The following is a 17,672-nucleotide window of genomic DNA, read 5'->3' on the forward strand; positions in this document are numbered from 1 at the left end:
AGTGAAATTTGATGTTTACCAGCTTCACTGGTTTCTGTATAAGACATGTTCAACTCTGTCCAGGGCTGTGTAGACAACTCACACAGGTCAAAGCATCTCCAGTTTGATTGTTGCAGGATTGTTGATTCTTGCAGTTTTCTCTCTATTATTGTAGGGTCTTTTTCTTTACAATATAAATCACCTTGGAGAGACTGTTGTTGTGATTAGTGCCATATAACTAAAATCGAATTGAACTGAATTCATGAGGATGTGGTTACTGAGGTACTGTCACTTAGGGAATTTAGCTGCAGAGAGATCAGATCACCAACTGATGGAGTGGTGAACATGCTATACTTTGCCAAGCAAATATAGCTTTGTCTAGCCTTGATATGCTACTTACCTTATTATATAATTCCTTAAAACTTAGAAACCTACTGCTCCTTGATAATACTTTAATACACAGTGCCGGCAAAATGTTCCACACAGCTAAGCTGAGTCAGATCCCCACGCTATGCTGAGGTCAAGGTTTAAGATTTTTGCTTTAATTTGCCTCTGCTCTGTCTGGATATATATCTATAAGCAAAGTGCACTTTGAGGACATCAAAAGCCTTTGAGTTTGCAAGTCTCCCGAGTGCACTATGAAGTATATTAATATAAACGGTTCATTCATGTTTCTGGAAATCTCACCGATCCTTCATTAAGTATCTGGAGTCATTAGACACAGGACAGCCAGCCTGACATATCGTTCTGAGCATAGGAGAAATTAGTCACCCCAAGGCCTGCAGCTTCTCATTAGAGCAGGCTATACAGAGACGGGCTCAATTACCATCTCTGACACACTAGACCAGGGGTGGCCAACCCGCCGCTCTCGAGCCGCATGCGGCTCTTTGCCTGGTTTCATGCGGCTCTTACGTTCATATCAAAGTTTGTGTTTGGTATGGGAGGTTTTTTTGTGTTGTTGTTTTAAAATGTGCGCGTTTGCATCGCTTGAGTTCAATACGGTATTTTCATCAAATGCGCATGTGTGTGAGATGAAAATACTGCAAAGTTTCCCAGTAGGAGCAAGTTCGCCCTTAAAATGGCAGGAAAAAAAAATGCACAGCAAAAAGAAAAATATGAAGATGAACACAGGACGTTTTTAACAGAGTGGGAGAGTTTATTTTTTTTTTGTTGAACGCAATGGCAAGCCATTCTGCCTTATATGTCAGACGTCATTAGCGCATTTCAAAGCTTCAAAGCTTCAGCGCCACTTCAGCTCACTCCATGCTAACATTGACCAGGAATTTCCAAAAGGGACTGAACTTCGCAAGCACGAGTTGGCCACTTTGAAAAGTCGGGCAGAAAAGCAGATACAGTTTTTCCAAAAATTTACGAAGCGGTCAGAGACCATAACGCTCGCATCCTATCAGCTGGCTTGGAACATTGCACGGGCTAAAAAGCCATACAATGAAGGGGAGTTGAATCACAGTTGAATCACAGTTGCACTCTGACCTTCAAGCATGTGAGTATTTTAGTGTCGCATTGGATGAGAGTTGTTTTATACAAGACAAGCCTCAGTTGGCAATATTTGCACGGTCTGTGTCAAACGATTGTGTGATCAAAGAAGAACTCCTGGATATTGTGCCATTAAAAGACAGAACCCGTGGCATAGATGTGAAAGAAACCGTGATGGCTGCATTAGAAAAAGAAAATCTGCCCATAACAAAATTAACTGCAATAGCCACGGATGGAGCACCAGCCATGATGGGATCTGTGAACGGGCTTGTGGGGCTGTGCAAAGCTGACCAAACTATTCCTGACTTTTGGAATTTCCACTGCATCATCCACATAGAGCAACTCGTGTCTAAATCATTGAATTTAGATAACATCATGAAGCCTGTGATGGAAATCGTCAACTACATCCGCACACATGCGCTTAACCACATGCAATTCAAGAATCTCATCGCTGAGCTGGACCAAGGGCTTCCAGGTGACCTGCCGCTGCACTGCACTGTGAGGTGGCTGTCAAAAGGCCAGGTACTCTCTCGCTTCTTTGAGCTTTTGAATGCCGTGAAACTGGAAGAGAAGGACGAGGACTATCCCGAGCTCTCGGACCTCAAGTGGATTATGGATCTGGCCTTTTTGGTCGACATGCTGTGTCACTTGGACAGACTGACCCTGACCCTGCAGGGTAAGTTAAAAATGCTGACCTGGTGCAAAGTGTGTTTGCGTTTGTCAACAAACTGAAGCTGTTCAAGACACATATTCAAAAGGGAGATATAACGCATTTTCCCACTCTGCTAAAAGCCAGCGGGCAAGTCGCCAGCGCTGCCCTGAGTAAGCAAAGAGCCAGATATGCAACGCTGATTGAAAACTTGCACGAAAGCTTTGTGACCCGGTTCCATGATCTACAATTGAAAAGGCCACAGATTACGTTCCTCGTCGACCCATTTAATGCAGAGACCGGCTGTTTGAAAGTCCCGCTAGTCACAGATGAAGCTGCGGCTGAGTTGGAGATGATCGATCTTTGTGAGGAGGACCAATTGAAACCTGCTTTAAGGGAAGGGACCATTGAGTTCTGGAAAAGTGTGCCAATGGAAAAATACCCCAATGTCAAACGGGCTGCGCTTAAGATACTGTCAATGTTTGGGTCAACATACGTCTGCGAGTCTGTGTTTTCTACCCTAAAACATGTGAAATCAAAGCATCGATCTGTTCTGACTGACACTCATGTGAAAAAATTGCTTCGAGTGGCAACAACGGAATACAAGCCAGGTTTGAAGAGGATTGTTCAAGGCAAGGAATGCTAGAAGTCCCACTAAACAACATGCATTGTAAAAGTAAATGCTATTGTAGATTATTATAGTTTTGTTTGTGGACTTGGTTGAACTGAGAGTTTATGTGTGTGAGACATCGCACACAATGTTCATTGTTGAAAATGACTGGCCTGTGGTTTTAGTACTGTAGGAGTCCATTTCTGTCATTATCATGTTGGTGTGTGACATTTACAATAAATCTGGCTCAGCAGAGATGTGTGTATTTTGTGTGTGTGTGTGTGTGTGTGTGTGTGTGTGTGTGTGTGTGTGTGTGTGTGTGTGTGTGTGTGAGAGACAGAGAGAGAGGGAGGAAATGATGGGTGATGTTAATGTGTGCCCATGCGTATGATGTGGCTCTTTGCGGTAACACAGTAAAAAAAAAAAAAAAAAGTGGCTCTTGGTCTCTGACTGGTTGGCCACCCCTGCACTAGACCCTAGTAAGACTAATAGTTCTGGTCTTATAATGACCTAAGATGGGTCTGAACTTCATGCTTTGCCCCCATTTCATATGATACCAACCTCCACTTTCATTCGCCCTCCCATAGATCTGTTCTGCTTTCCTTGCTTTTAAATTTGAGTAAATAAAAACTGATTCTACTTTGCATTCCTGGGGAGCAGAACTCCCTTTTGTCTTTGGCATTCATTGATGAATTTAAAAAAAAGAATTTATTTTGCGGCCCGGTGCTGAAGGCCGCTGCCAAGCCATGGTTGACAGGGAAGCAGCATTAAGGCAATTAACATGGGCTTTGCATTTGATTTTGGCTGGCAAGACTGCCTGTAAACAGCAGGCGGGATCGGGTGATTAGTTCCTGTGAAGATGAGCGCCTCGCCTCCTCTGGTTCCTTTCCAAGAGAGGATTACCCTTTGTACATATTGCACATACACTCTACACCTTATACCTCCACAAACACAGCAGCATGCACTGGCTCACAGGAATGATAACTGGCAGAGAAGAAAGACAAATGTGGGGAATAAAGTGTGCACACCTAAAGCAAGGCGCTGACAGCTCAGGGGGTTAAGCCATATTTGTGACGTGACAGAGGTGGAGCTAGTGCTCCTCTGCATACTTCAAACTTCCAGTTTCTGCATGACTTCTCTCTCCTTCCTGACCTTTTTAATCATCCATTCAACACAGAAACTAATTCTTCAGATTCAGATTCATTTCAGGAGCAGGTAATAATGAAGACATTCAATATCAATATCATGGGGTCTTGAGTCAAGGCTCTGAAATTAATTGTGACAAATAAGCAATTACTGCAGGTCGGACGAATTGAGATCGATCTTATTTGCTCATTTACGCACTCGCCTGGAGAAATAGCATCAACTGCATAATAGCTTTTATGTCTCTAGATTGGAATTTCACCTGAGAGCTTTCTAAATCAAAACGTGTGTCCGTGTGAGTGAGCACGCAGTAATAGGTGAAGAGGCTTCAATTGGCACTGTCAAGTAAATGTCAATCTGGTGCGAAAAGAACTGCGGTCAGATCGCTCCCTTGTGCTTTTCCTCGTAGATAAGGGTAGATATCAGAGTACCTGAGGTTTAGCGGTCCCTTTCTCCCACTCTGTCAGGCCTAGTCAAACACAAGTTACGGAAATATGTCACATAACGGCATGCAAAAACCTCCAAGGCGATAATATTCACGCTTAAATCTAGAATCTGTCAGATTTCTATTAGTAAGACATAGAGTGTGTAAATTTCACACTCTGTAGCACCTCAATTATAAATGTGAGGCTTGTTTCCTGAGCCAGCATTTCTCTTGTTTTAGTTTCAGCTGTGAACTCTTGACCTACTGAGCAATCCTAAATTACTGTGAGGTGTAATACAAGAAGAAAAGAGTTCCATTAACTGTCTTCATAATCCTAAAGATTAATCTAATCCTGTCAATGAATACATTAGCGGTAACGCTTTGCTTTGAAAACAGCGTTCACCTACAAAGCTATTAAGACAATTTGCATATTTATCACAAGACACTAAATGCTCATGTACTCACAGTTGGTGCACAAAAGATACCAGCAGGGGAAATAAATGTCTATGTGATTGCAATCAAAAACATCATCTAGTTGAAATGAACATTTTTCTTATGATTACATGTTTGGAAAATTGCACCTAATTGCAGCTTCCAAATCTGGTGGATGGAGCTGGGCCACTCAACAGAATGATGAAACTGCCAGGGCTGTGTAATTATTTTAAAACAATTATGTGTGAGGTTAAAGATGTACACACACAAAAGGTTTAGTGCTGCATAATTTTCACCACAGGCATTTGGTAGCTAATATGTACATCTTGTAATAAATAAAGGTGGCAAAAAAGGAAAGAGTAGAAAGGAAATGCAGGCATGGAAAACTAAATCAACAAGAGATAATTAAGTACAATTTTTTTCCATATATCTCAAGTCAAATTCACATGAACCCAGCAACATGTAACTGCGCTTACACCCCGTATATTTTCCACATAGTTCCACTAACAAACAAAGTATCAGCTGCCCTGATGGTATCCATTTTTCTCTGTGGGTTTTTGTTGACCTTTAAGGTAGAGTTTGTTTGGTTTGACAGTGGGATGGTGGAATTTCAGTCCAAAATAGCCTGTCAGTGTCCACACTGGCTCCCATTGTGGCCGTGAGACAAAGTACAGCAAATGACTGCTGATCACATGGGACAGCAGGGGAGCCAGCTGTCAGCATGCCAGGATCTCTTCCCTGTGTGATAGGAGGCAGAGCAACACAGGGGACACATACAGCAGGTCATTCTGCTCTCACGGGGAGCACCTTGGATGAGGATGAAAGTAGAGAAACCAAGGTGAGCGGGTGGATCGAGCCAAAGCTGTTTAAGATCCAAACAATGTAATCTCTATTCAGCTTAGGGTTCATATCCAGAGCAGTGTGCATTTCTGGTCTGAAGTAATAACACTGGAAGCTGTTCAAGGTCAAACTTTTAAAAATTCAAAAATTTCAACAAGACTCAACGTACTGACAACAACACAGTCTGATTCTGACACCTCAAACCCAGTCATGGAAAAACAAAACAAAAAAAAAAAACTGTAGCAGACTCGACATCCATCCAACTCGATCAGCTAACAATTACAGTCCACTGTGAGAGTCCTGCACTGGAAGAGCAAACATAGGCAGGCTTCCTGATACTTTGACATTTAAAATCAGCAAGTGTGCAAGCTTAACTGTCCTCAGGGCTCCACAGTATAAACAGGTTATATTTATACATACATTTACTGTACATCAGGGTTGTCATTGTTATCGTACAAAACCTGATAGACATAGCTAATATGGCCAGACTGCAACTCTTTGCATTTCACAAACCTCCCTTGGAGAAGCTCAGCTTGGCAATTTACCGCTTTCTTTTTCCAGTTTATATACATTAGACAAAACGATACAGATCGATGGATAAACTCCATTTGAAATTGCATTGCAGCTTTTATTTCTGCAGTAAAATTTCTTAATTTAGATTACATACACTATGAACGTCAGACATGAGTGCTCTGCTGATCATTTCTTTCCCACCTAAGCTGTAACTGAGCACATTGTGAGTGTTTTGCTACTTCACAAAGCGAATGAACGCTGTTCTGGAGCTCCATCAATGTCACAGTGTGAAGAGTGTCTTCACAGTAAAAGATTATTAAAAATCATAAAACAATGGGATATCAATAAAGAGGAAGGAGCTGTTTGAACTAATAACAGTGACCCACGAGCGGGATTTATTAAAAACATGCAGGGTTCCTAAGTTCATCTACCTCACCTCCAGGAAAAACTAAAATATAAAGGTGTGAAATGTGACTGTTTTATAACAGACTAGTGTCAGACTTGACAGGAATGGGAAAACCTGCTCTCCTCCTCTTAGCTGCTACAATATGTGTGTATGTGCTATAAAAAAGTCACTAAGACACTGCAGCAGTCTTAAAAATGCTACAGAAACATTCAGTGCTTAAACAAAGTTCTGAGCACATCTCAAACTACTTTATGGCTCTGCCACTGCAGACAGCTACAATCAATGTCTAGCACAAACTATATTCAAGGTTGACCCCACTAGGAATAACTATTGGCAGTATATACTGTAAAAGTGTAGCGGAAACACTAGTTTGTAAAAAGTGAAAATGCCATATTCTTGGGGTGACAAAAGAAAAACTACATATTTTCATTTAAACAGCTCAAATCAGTAAATAAACAGAAACAAGTTAAGAACAATCCAAAATCAATACATAGCACTGTGCAAAAGTCTTGATCCACCCTTCATTTCTTTGCCTTTTATTCCATTTCCAAGAACAGAACAACAGACAAGATAATCACATACTGCTTCAATGCTGCTGAGGCTCTGGGGAGGCCAGTACACGACTGTTAGTGTTCCACTGTGTGGTCACCTATCGTGTACGTTTTATTGCATTGGCAGAGTGTTTGGTATCATTGTTATACAAAAAAATGAAGGCTGTTGCCAATCAGGCAGAGCCATGACAGAGCCTCCACCTGCAGACTCGTACAACATTGTCTCTTTCCTTACATCCTACAGACATCTTGATTATGTTTTGAACCAAAACTCGGATCACTCCATAAGACATGTTTTTTTAGTCCAGTTCTCGTGTAATGTGGCATACCTCAAGCCTTTTCTCCCAGTTTCCCTTCCTTAATAATGGCTCCTTGACAGCCAACCTTCCAATGACTCGATTTCTGATGAGGCTTCAGCAAACAGATGGATCAACTAAAGGGCCAGATGAATCTCTTAGTTCCTGTTTCATGTCTTGGACTTTTTTCCCCCCTATTTCTTAAGGACACAACCTTCAGATACTGTTCATCTGCTGTAGATAGTTTTTAGGTATGCCACTTTTTATTCTTCCCTCCACGTATCTAGTTTCCTCAAACTTTCTAAGGCCACATTGTACACCATGCTGAGATATGCAAACTTGTGGGAATTACCTTGTCTATGCATAAATATTCTTTTTTTGCTATGCTTGGCATTTCTCAACTAAAGAAATTGGAGTGGAGCAATTTGTGTTTTGTGACAGGTTACTAGTAAAAAATGTCTAAAGATACCATTTAAAATATTCTTTGTCAGTTTTCTGTTATGTGTAGGAACAACACTGGTTCAGCCTTGAATGAGTCACAGGTCAGTGTTTAGTGGCTTAACAATCTACCTGAAAACAGGTACAAGGACTAGAAAATGAGTGAAAAAGCCTGGGGGCCTTTTGCTCAAGAACACTTTTAAAAATACAAGAAAGTCTGGCTCCTTGGAACCAAAGTATAAAGAAATGAGGGGTAGCTCAAGATTGTTGCACGGTACTGTATAATGTGCTGTTTCCTAACTTTTTCCACTATACTTTTTCCTTCCTCTCCTCCAATACACATACACAAGGATTCATGAAATATTTAGCATCATGACTTATAGATCAGAGCTGCTCGAAGAAACAGGACAGAGCACATACATTTCCCATGGAGGGAACACACATAACAGCCAAAAGGTCCAACTATGTACAAATCCCTTATTTGTAAATGTCCTGCAGTATACACGTCACTTCAGCACTAACTCTGTGATATAAGTTATCTGCAAATATTAATTATTTTGTCACATCTTCAGATTTGAAAATAATTTTTGGGATGTTTACTTCAGCAAAATATCACATATTGCATTGTTAGATGCTTTGCAATGGTATAAGCTCAGTAGTCCTTTTGGAGTTAAAAAATAGTCTAAAAGGCACTAACACCAGGCAAAATCACAAATTTCAGTTCAGTGAGTTGAATTATCTAAGGTGAAGCCTAGCTGACAGGTTGCAGTGCAACCATCTGTGCCACGCCATAAATAAGGCAAGTTTAAAGCCTTAAAAGGGTCAAAGAGATCTGTTGTTTCTATAGAGAACCAAAACCGTTTTTGTGCCAAGCCGAAGTCTATCGACAGTGACTTGCTTTTGGCACTGGCATCAACCACAGACTGTATATAAAAAGATGCACAACATCAGCCACTGGCTTTGTCCACTGTATTTTGAAGTCTCAATGTTAGTAGTGCATCTGTAGCCATGTTGGTTTTGAGGTTTTAGAGTTAGATGCAGAAATGTCTTTGTAGATTTACGGCCAAAAGTGTGTGTACATGTGCGTGGTTTAAAGTATGCGGGAGGTCTGCACATTTCTGCTGCATGTTTTTCCTCTATAAACACTAGTTTTGGGGAGGAAATAGAGACACGCTGTTCCGGTTTGTAAACACTGTTTATACATGGGCCTCCTGGTGACTGCAAAGGCCATAGGATTTAACCCACTGCATTTTGATGTTCGTCAAAACATTCAATACTTAGTGCATTTTTGTATGGGTGGCACTGACGATCACAACATCTTCATCACTGGATAAAGACAATAAAAAAATAGCTTTGTGTTGATTTACAGTTAAATGTCCCTGTAACCGGACAAATGAGCCAAAACCATTCCAGCAGAATACCCCAGGTTTTTATTTTAATTTGTCCCTATTGTGTATTAATGTTTAACTTACAAAAAAGGCATAAACCACACAATATGTAGTCACTACAGTTAATGATGCTCTGTTCCCAAGGACTGAAACATGACTCCAGTCATGTGGCTTTGTTTAACAACTCAGGGAATTAAAGCCACACTGGTCCTCCTTTAAGTCTAGGCATACTGAGCAAAAGCAACTAAGGCTGAAAGTAGGGATGGTTACCGTTAAGACAAGTAATATAAAACAGAAAAAAAACAAAAAAACAAAAACATTTCATTTCTACCACTGCCAATACCAACGCTGTTAGAGGAAAAGGTGGAAACAAAAAAGCAAAGCGTTTGTTGCCAACAAATCACTGAATTCCTCCCTGCTCTAGGCACTCTGAAACTGATGTTGAATTTCTGAATAACAGTTCAATTTATGCGCTGAACATTTCCATTTGAATTTATGAACACACCCACACCTAGGCAATGAGCCTGCAAATTCTATTTTCCTAATTTTTCCAGTGCTGAGAGAAGAACCAGTAATAACAGCATTTACTGATACTCCTTTCAATAGTTTACCCCTGGAGCATGTTTAAAAGTGAGTTTCAATACTCGTGCTTTGCTGGAAGCATATCAGCTAAGTCAGCCACAGAGGAGGAAAAAAACAACACAACATCTCTTTCTCTCTTCCCTGTTTCAAAGACATGCAGTGATAAGCACAAACACGCAGAGTTTTATGGGGCCAACTGGCCTGCCTTCGTGAACAAACACTGAGGAAATACAAAGCACAATAAGCGGCAAACAATGTGATTCTGTCGTTCTGTTCAGTAAGAGAAATGACCCGAATAGTCTTTCTCTGGTTATGAATGGAAAAAAAACCTACCTCCTGGCATTTATGTGTGGCCTTCTAACACAGAGTGATCACTGGAGTGCAAATTATGTTGATCAAGGAGAATGGCTATGTCAGGCTGAATATATGGTGTGGTTGTTAACGTTCAAGACCACACACCCACACACACACAGTAATTTTGCATGCTGCCATGTACTTTGGGTGAGCAAGCCAGTTCAGTGTACAGTGAATAACAGTAACCTGTAAAGCATCGAGGTTTCATTCAAAATTCCCCACTTAAGTAAGGTGTGGGCTTTGGCATCTCTTTGAGCTTACTTGTGTGGTTAGCAATCTAAGGATTTAATAAAAAAAGTACAAGTAAGGTTAAAGCTTAAACATACACAAAGAAGCTTAAGTGTCACAGAAACAGAGTTGTCAATTTCCAAAACTGTGTTGACTTCTCAGTATTTTAGGATGTTTTTCCACCTTTGCCATTTAATCTGTTTTAATTGAACTACGCCTCATTTTCCTCCTTGGGGCGACTCCTTTGTGCTGATGTGAACACTGTAATCGCATTTAATCAAGGACCAAAACAACCACGCCCAGACTAGTTGGACGACAGGGTCTCCTTCCAGTTCCAAACAAACTCCTGAGCAGTTTGTTAGCAATAAGAACAAATCTCAGTCCGACCCAAACAACATGTATACAGTGCAAGCTTGAACTAAATGCCTTTCTGCAGTCGGGTATGTGTTGCATTGTGGGATGTGGTAGAGTACCATAGACGTACAGAAAGAACAAACTATAGCAACTAGCTGTAATATGGGCTCACTAGTTCAGATCACAGCAACTTCACACTGTATTTATTTTGTTGAACTTTTTACGCAGAGTGAAACCTGAAACCAAAACCAGACCACCAGAAAACGGCTATAAGTTTAGAAACTCACTCAGATCAGAGTAAATGAGCAATAGATATGTGACCACTCTTAGTGTTGTAAGTGACTAATTTACTTGGATCAATTCTATTGGACAATAGATAAATATGCCATTAAAGGCCAAACGGGCGTTACAAAATATCTACATTAACATTCCAAAGTATAAATCATCATTTGTGATGACCCAACCCTAAGTCCAGTCATAAGCCTGACCATTAGAATTTAGAAGATTTAGAACCTTATTTTTAATAAAATTCAACAAAGAAAAATAATCTTTATAATGTGTACACTCAAAAACTAGCTACATTGCTTTTTCAAAACCAAGCCTGCTTTGCTCCAAAATACAGGGCTGGGTTGGTTTAGGGTAACCACCTAAGATGACTTGGGCTTAGGGCTGCTCAGTTAATCGAATTTTAATCACGATTACGATCTGGGCTTTCAACGATCATTAAAAACGACTGAGCCGATTATTAGCCCCTCCCTCGTGCTTTACTCCCGCGCTGCTCCGTGTGGCAAATCGGGCGCACCTCTCTGCATTTCGAACACGTGTCACAACAATTAAGAGCAGCGGTCCCCAACCTTTTTTGCGCCACGGACCGGTTTATGCCCGACAATATTTTCATGGACCGGCCTTTAAGGTGTCGCGGATAAATACAACAAAATAAAACTAGAACCGGTACCGAAAAAAAGAAGATTTATTCATAACACACGCGAAAAGACCCAGGAATACCGAGTAAACGATAAAAACGATAACATAAGTAGCTCCTGATTTACTGAACCAAAACTAAGCAAAAATTATTAACCATCTTTTCATTATTGATCACTTCATCAGTAGTTTGCACAGTAAGCTAGAGCAGCACGTCATACTGAGAAACTCCAAACTATCTTCAACATATCATGTCCCGTCTGCTCATTATCTATTAAATCATTACCATTATTAACATTTTATACAATCATTATCTACATTATCTTTCGTTATCATTATCATTTTATTGTCTGCATTATTGACTATCAATACCTCATTACCTCAGAGGCATTTCTTTAAGGCTTAATTATCAGGTAAATCTTCTGTAACTACTGACATATTATGCACTAATTTATAAAGTGTAATATACTCATTCTTCACAGCTCATTGGTCACAGCCGGCTGTAGCTAATGGACAAATGCTGTGCTATTGTGTGTAACGAATATTAAATGCACTAAAAAATCATTTGAGTATTTGCAGATCTTCAACATTCACAGTTACAGGCATGGGGTAGGTAACAAAATATCTGAATCTGCAATGTATATAGAGAGTTTTTAATGTAAGGTTTGTATATTTGTAGTGACATTATCTGTTGCCAAAAGTTCAAAAGTCAGTGTTGTCATATTTCCCCATTCCCCCAAAACAAATTAAAACTAGAAAAAGTTGCATTTCCTGCGAAAATGCAGTGTGAATGCTAGGGATGGGTATTGATAAGATTTTCACGATTCCGATTCTATTTTCGATTCTGTTTAACGATTCGATTCTTTATCAATTCTCTTATTGATTCTTTTTTCTTCTTTTTAAAGGGGAAAAAAAAATTGTACATGTAAATGCACAGTAATGGCAGGTTTTGTAATAAGGCAGATCGCACTAACATAATATGCACTGTTAGTTGATTATTTACCTGCCGAATTAACGGGAGAGGACGTGCAAACGTTACCGCTGCTGCTGGGTTGAGATTCACGAATGCAGAGCGGAATTAAAATCACGACATTCATTTAAGGTCATCGCGTGTTTTGTGAGCAAATGCTTTTGCATATTCGTAGTGTTTCCTCCCTTAAATGAAATATCTATTTTGCAAGTATTGCAAGTTGCCCTGTTGTCTTCCATTCTTGTAAAATATAACCAAACTTTTAAGCGTTTGAGCCGCTTAGGCGCCGTGTTTCCTGCCAGGTAAATGACGCTCCACAACGTGGTGACATCATTCGGGGCGACTGGAATCGATAAGGGAATCGTTTGCAAAAATGGCAAACAATTCAAAGGAATTGAAACAGTGGGAACCGGTTCTCAACAAGAACCGGTTTTCGATACCCATCCCTAGTGAATGCCGTGTAGTGGAATCTGAAAACAGCATAAGGAGAACTATCTGCTGAAAACACTGTGTACAAGCTGAACTGTTTGCTGAAAACTGCTTTATTTGAAACACTATACTGAAGAGTGTCAAGAAAGCAGGGAGAGTGCAAGGAGGGAAGACTTGCAGCAAGTGTCGCAAGTAGGATTCGAACCTTTGCTACCAGATCTCACGGTGGCTGTTCATCCCACTGAGCCAAACCAGTTCTGGTCTCAAACAAAGATATGATGAGAGAAAAAATGTGCACTGTGCAGAAACAGCTAAATTGTGCTGAAAAGAGGTGATGAAGCTAAATGTTCAGCAAAAAAGAGATGAAGAACCTGAAAATTTTGCTGAAAAGAGCAGAAGCGACTGAAAATTTTGCTGAAAAGGGGTGAAAAAAGCTGAAATTTGTGTTGAAAATACTTAAAACAGTTGAACTGTTAACTGAAATAAATGTTGCCATAAGCAGGATTCGAACCCGGCCCTCCTGCTCTGAGAACGGCTGCTCATCTCACTGAGCTAAAACATGGCTCAGCCCAGCAAGCAAAACTGGTGATCACACTGATAATGTTGTCCCAATCAGCAAATTGGGGTAAAAAAATGGCATAAAAAGCTTAATATCTGAAAAAGTATAAAGGTTATGAGCACCAAAAGATATAGCATACATCAATGCTGTGAGGCATTCACACAAATATATTATTAATGTTTATTGAGAGAGGAGAGAAAGACTACTGCTAGAAGTTGGTTATGACACAACCTTGTATTTACTTTGGACTTGATCAACATTTCCAGTATAGCACAGCACTAACCACTATCTAACGTCCTAGTATCCCACATACTGATTGTTAAATCCTATGCTGTGTTTTAGCTTTTATGCTGGTTTGGACAACAATACAACACAGTCACCTAAACAGAGTCTAACTCATATCGAGCTGACATTATTACCCTGGTCAGGCTATGAGCTAATAAAACACTGAAGCACCGTTTATCTATTCAAAGCTGAGCAGACGTAAGCCATACAAAAGAAAACAAACTACCGTAATATTTCGAAAGAAAATTTCTTACATTAATCACAGATACATCCTCCTTTGCTCCTGCAGAGAAAACCAGAGTGGGCAGCTCACACTAAATCTCTGTCTGAAGCTAATATAATGTTATTTGCACTTCTGTTTCAGTGACACGAGCAAAAACATTTCTCTTCTTCACTGCAGACATTTCAGTTTTTCGTGTCAAGCGAATCACGGGTGTTGCTAATCACATTAATGACGGCTCCATTATTTTTCAAGAGTCCCAGGAAGTCATGACAGCGTGACAACCCACAGCACCAGGCCAATTATAATGAAGACGCGAAAGCGAATTCAGCCAATAGGAATGCAAGAACAACCGTCTTGTGAAAGAGTTACAAGCGTCATCTTTAATGACTCTGAACTGATTGCAAAAATATACTGTTTATAATTATGTTAATGAGATTTTGTGGGCAGAGGGCAACTGCAAGTACACAGAGCTGTAACTGGCCTGTAACCCTCATCAAATCCTGCTAACTTAACTTTCACAGTTAAACTCCACTTGCAGGTAACAGCGTAGGCTACAGGAAAGGAGCCAAGAGTGGGGCACACAATGGACTAAATAGAGTAAGAGCCAAAACAAACACAGCCACCTCACCCACCTTCTTCTTTTGATTAAATACCTAACACCCCACCAGCCACAACCCACTTATTTATTCACATTGAGTGTGTGTGTGTGTGTGTGTGTTTCTTCTGCTGGGACAAAACAAGCATCATCATCACCACCACAAGCATCTTGGCTCTTTTTAAATTTTCCAGCCACGCCCATTTAATGCACCTGCAGCTGGGAGACCGTGAAAATCCACCTAAAACCCACACTGCTGGAAACATCAGCAATGCTGTCACTGTTACACTCCATAAAAGCCAGGCATTTTTTCGTCATTAAAAAGCAATAAAAGCAAATCCAATTATCTGTGACTGATACTGTTTATTTCTGGGTCATATATTTATTCACTGTAGGTCCTCATTGAAGCATTTGAGCATCCTGTAATAACCACCGGGGAAATTATACGTCACTAATGTGAACATTAGCTCAAATCTGCATCATGTTTAAACCGAGTAAAAAGAAACAAGTGGCTGTCACAAGTGTCCCATAAACTACAAGACGTCATTCTCCGGGCCCCGTGCAGCTTCCACGGCGAGGCTGGAGAACAGCTTGACTTGTCAACGGCGCCCTGTCAACAACCTCTCATTTATAACGTAGCAGGGGGAGACCACGGCGTCATCTCAAAACAACCCGGTGAACGGACACGCCACGGAGGAAGTCTCTAGCAAAAGAAATACTTTGTCTCAGAGGTGAAGGGGACATGTAGCGAATGCGAGACACTCGACATGCACGAAAAACTCTGAAACTGCTGCCAATAATCCAGATTTACTGGCGCGTACGCACACACAAAGTCCAGTTCAGTCGAGGGAAAAGGAATGTCTTATAAGTTCTTTTCAAAGACGTCGTTTCGCTAACTTTGAGGAAACTCGAGGGAGAAAGTAGTGCACCACACAGCCCGTCCTCAAGAATTTATATCAGCGCCCCCTCTTCCTCTGAACTCGCACCGAAGCGTGTCCGCGCCGTGATAACTACGTTAGTTTCACCCTGGCTTTGAAAAACTTACCAACACTTCTTGAGCCTGACCCCGAACCAAGCAGAAGGTACCAGATCCACATCATACGGACGCCTTTTTGTGCACCCCCCGGCCTACTCCTGCTGTCCTGCCCCGCTGCAGGGCAAGAAAAGGGAGAAAAAAAAACTTCTCCTTTGCTTCGCTACTCTTGCCTGTTTATGCTCTTAAAGTCTGGCTCTTTGACGTCTTCCGGGCATCTAAGAGCGCATTCGGCGAGGAAGAAGTGCTTTCGTTGGGACGGCCGTAAACTATGGAGTCCAGTTTGGGGAGGAGGGGTGGGGTAGGCATGAAAGCTGGAGGTGGCGGTAGGCAGGCTGAGTGTAGTCGTTCGTTCGTGTGTTGGTGCTCAGAGAGAGGCGGAGTCGGAGTCAGAGAGCCGGGAGAGCAGAGGCCGGCCAGTCCGGGACACTGGTTCCCTAACGGTGCCGTATGCGCAAAAGCGGGACCGTAACTCCAGCAATAACAGACTTAACTAACTTTGAATCTGTTCAGAAAAAGTGAGTGAAAGAAGTAACTGAAGGAAAATTAAAAAAAATAATATTAAAGAATTTTAAAAAAAAGGTTAAAAACAATCCTTAAGTGAGAAGGACCTGAGGATAAAATGACCATATTGGTCTTTGTTAAAGTAAAAGGTAACAACACCAGCTGTACCTATCAGGCAAATATATAACTACCCGATTTCAGTAGGAATGAATATATTCTGAAACTCTTAAAAAAAAATACATATGGTAGCAGATGGCATGGAGGAGGGGGAGCTATTTGGAGCAATCTTATAACAGATGGTTAGCCCTGATGAAAGTTAAAATAGGGAAAACACTTGTAGAAAATCAAAGTATGGATGAATTTGTGATGTTGGCACAAAAACTGAGAAATGCACACAGAAGGAGATTAGTTCTCTCCTGCATTTCTGGTGTTCCATCTCTAGCAACTTCCACACAAGCAGAAATGTAAAATTTAACAATCCACACAGAGCACCAGAGCATCCAGGCACAAAGCGTAGGCTATATACTGAGAGACAGGAAAGAAAGTAAGAAGGAAAGTAATCCTAGTGCTATGTTTTGGTGTTTGCATGCCAGTGTAAGTTGGATTCAATTAGAAAGAGACAGGGAGAGGGATAGAAGGACAGGAGGCTTCACCTATCAAACCTCTTTTTATCATAGAACTGCAGCTGTGCACACAGGCAACCTCGCTTCAAACGAACCCTTTATTTCGATAGCAGGCGAACCTGGAGGCATAAGATTTGGATGAGGCCCAAAATCAGACTCCTCCAGCTCACTTTGTATTCATCCAAACACTGCCTTATCAAGCCAGAGCTTCATGCAGACTCGAACCCGTGGGAAGGGTCCTGGCATGTCAGTCGGATCCGTTGAAACTTTGTCAAAGATTCCAGCTTGATAGCTTCTGCAGGGTCCTGTTGTCCTCATGTCCCCCTATTGCTGCCTTTCAGGCCCTTTGCATTTCATTCCAAGTCCTGGTGCTTCATGGGTGTACATGAGGAGCCACAAAGTTTACTGTTGGCAGGCATGAATATTTTAAAGATCCCCGCAGTTAACAAAGACAGACACAAGTCTCCTCAGCAGAAATCCAGACTACAATCAACACTAATAAACTAAATGCTTGTTGACGAGAAAGAAGATTTGTCAGTCAATGTTAAATGGATTTTTATTCCGCTCCCCTGGAGATATCATTAATGTTAATGCTGAGCTGTCTCACAAATTATACAGCCTGATCCATGAACCAGAACGGCATAATCTGTTTTGGGGGGCTTTGCCCGAGAGAGCTGCAAGCTAAAAGCAAAAATGTGCTCAAATGCATTAGTGATTGACACACAGTGTTTCAGTAATGCTCATCAATTAGTATAGGCTATCTATAAACAGCTCAGACCTAATTAGCCAGTGGCCAACAAATGGACTCGTTAGGGGACATTAAACTCTAATATGAAGGTTGTTATTGAC

At 41.0% G+C, this 17,672-nt stretch overlaps 1 protein-coding gene across 4 annotated transcripts in view; it reads right to left on the reverse strand.

Moving 5' to 3' along the window:
• ldlrad3 (low density lipoprotein receptor class A domain containing 3) overlaps nt 1-16,176 on the reverse strand; it is a 91,685-nt gene extending 75,509 nt beyond the window's left edge. For 3 of the 4 annotated variants that reach the window (XM_040025271.1, XM_040025270.1, XM_040025269.1), the window contains exon 1: nt 14,100-15,702. Coding sequence is in view for 1 of the 4 variants with exons in the window: in XM_040025268.1 (XP_039881202.1) it covers nt 15,709-15,763 (55 nt within the window). In the remaining 3 variants the exon portion in view is untranslated. The other variant, XM_040025268.1, reaches the window with a different exon arrangement.
• Between the last annotated feature and the right edge of the window lie 1,496 nt (nt 16,177-17,672).

Source organism: Simochromis diagramma, unplaced genomic scaffold (genome assembly GCF_900408965.1).
Source record: "Simochromis diagramma unplaced genomic scaffold, fSimDia1.1 OVJJ01000293.1, whole genome shotgun sequence".
Classification (NCBI taxonomy): domain Eukaryota; kingdom Metazoa; phylum Chordata; class Actinopteri; order Cichliformes; family Cichlidae; genus Simochromis; species Simochromis diagramma.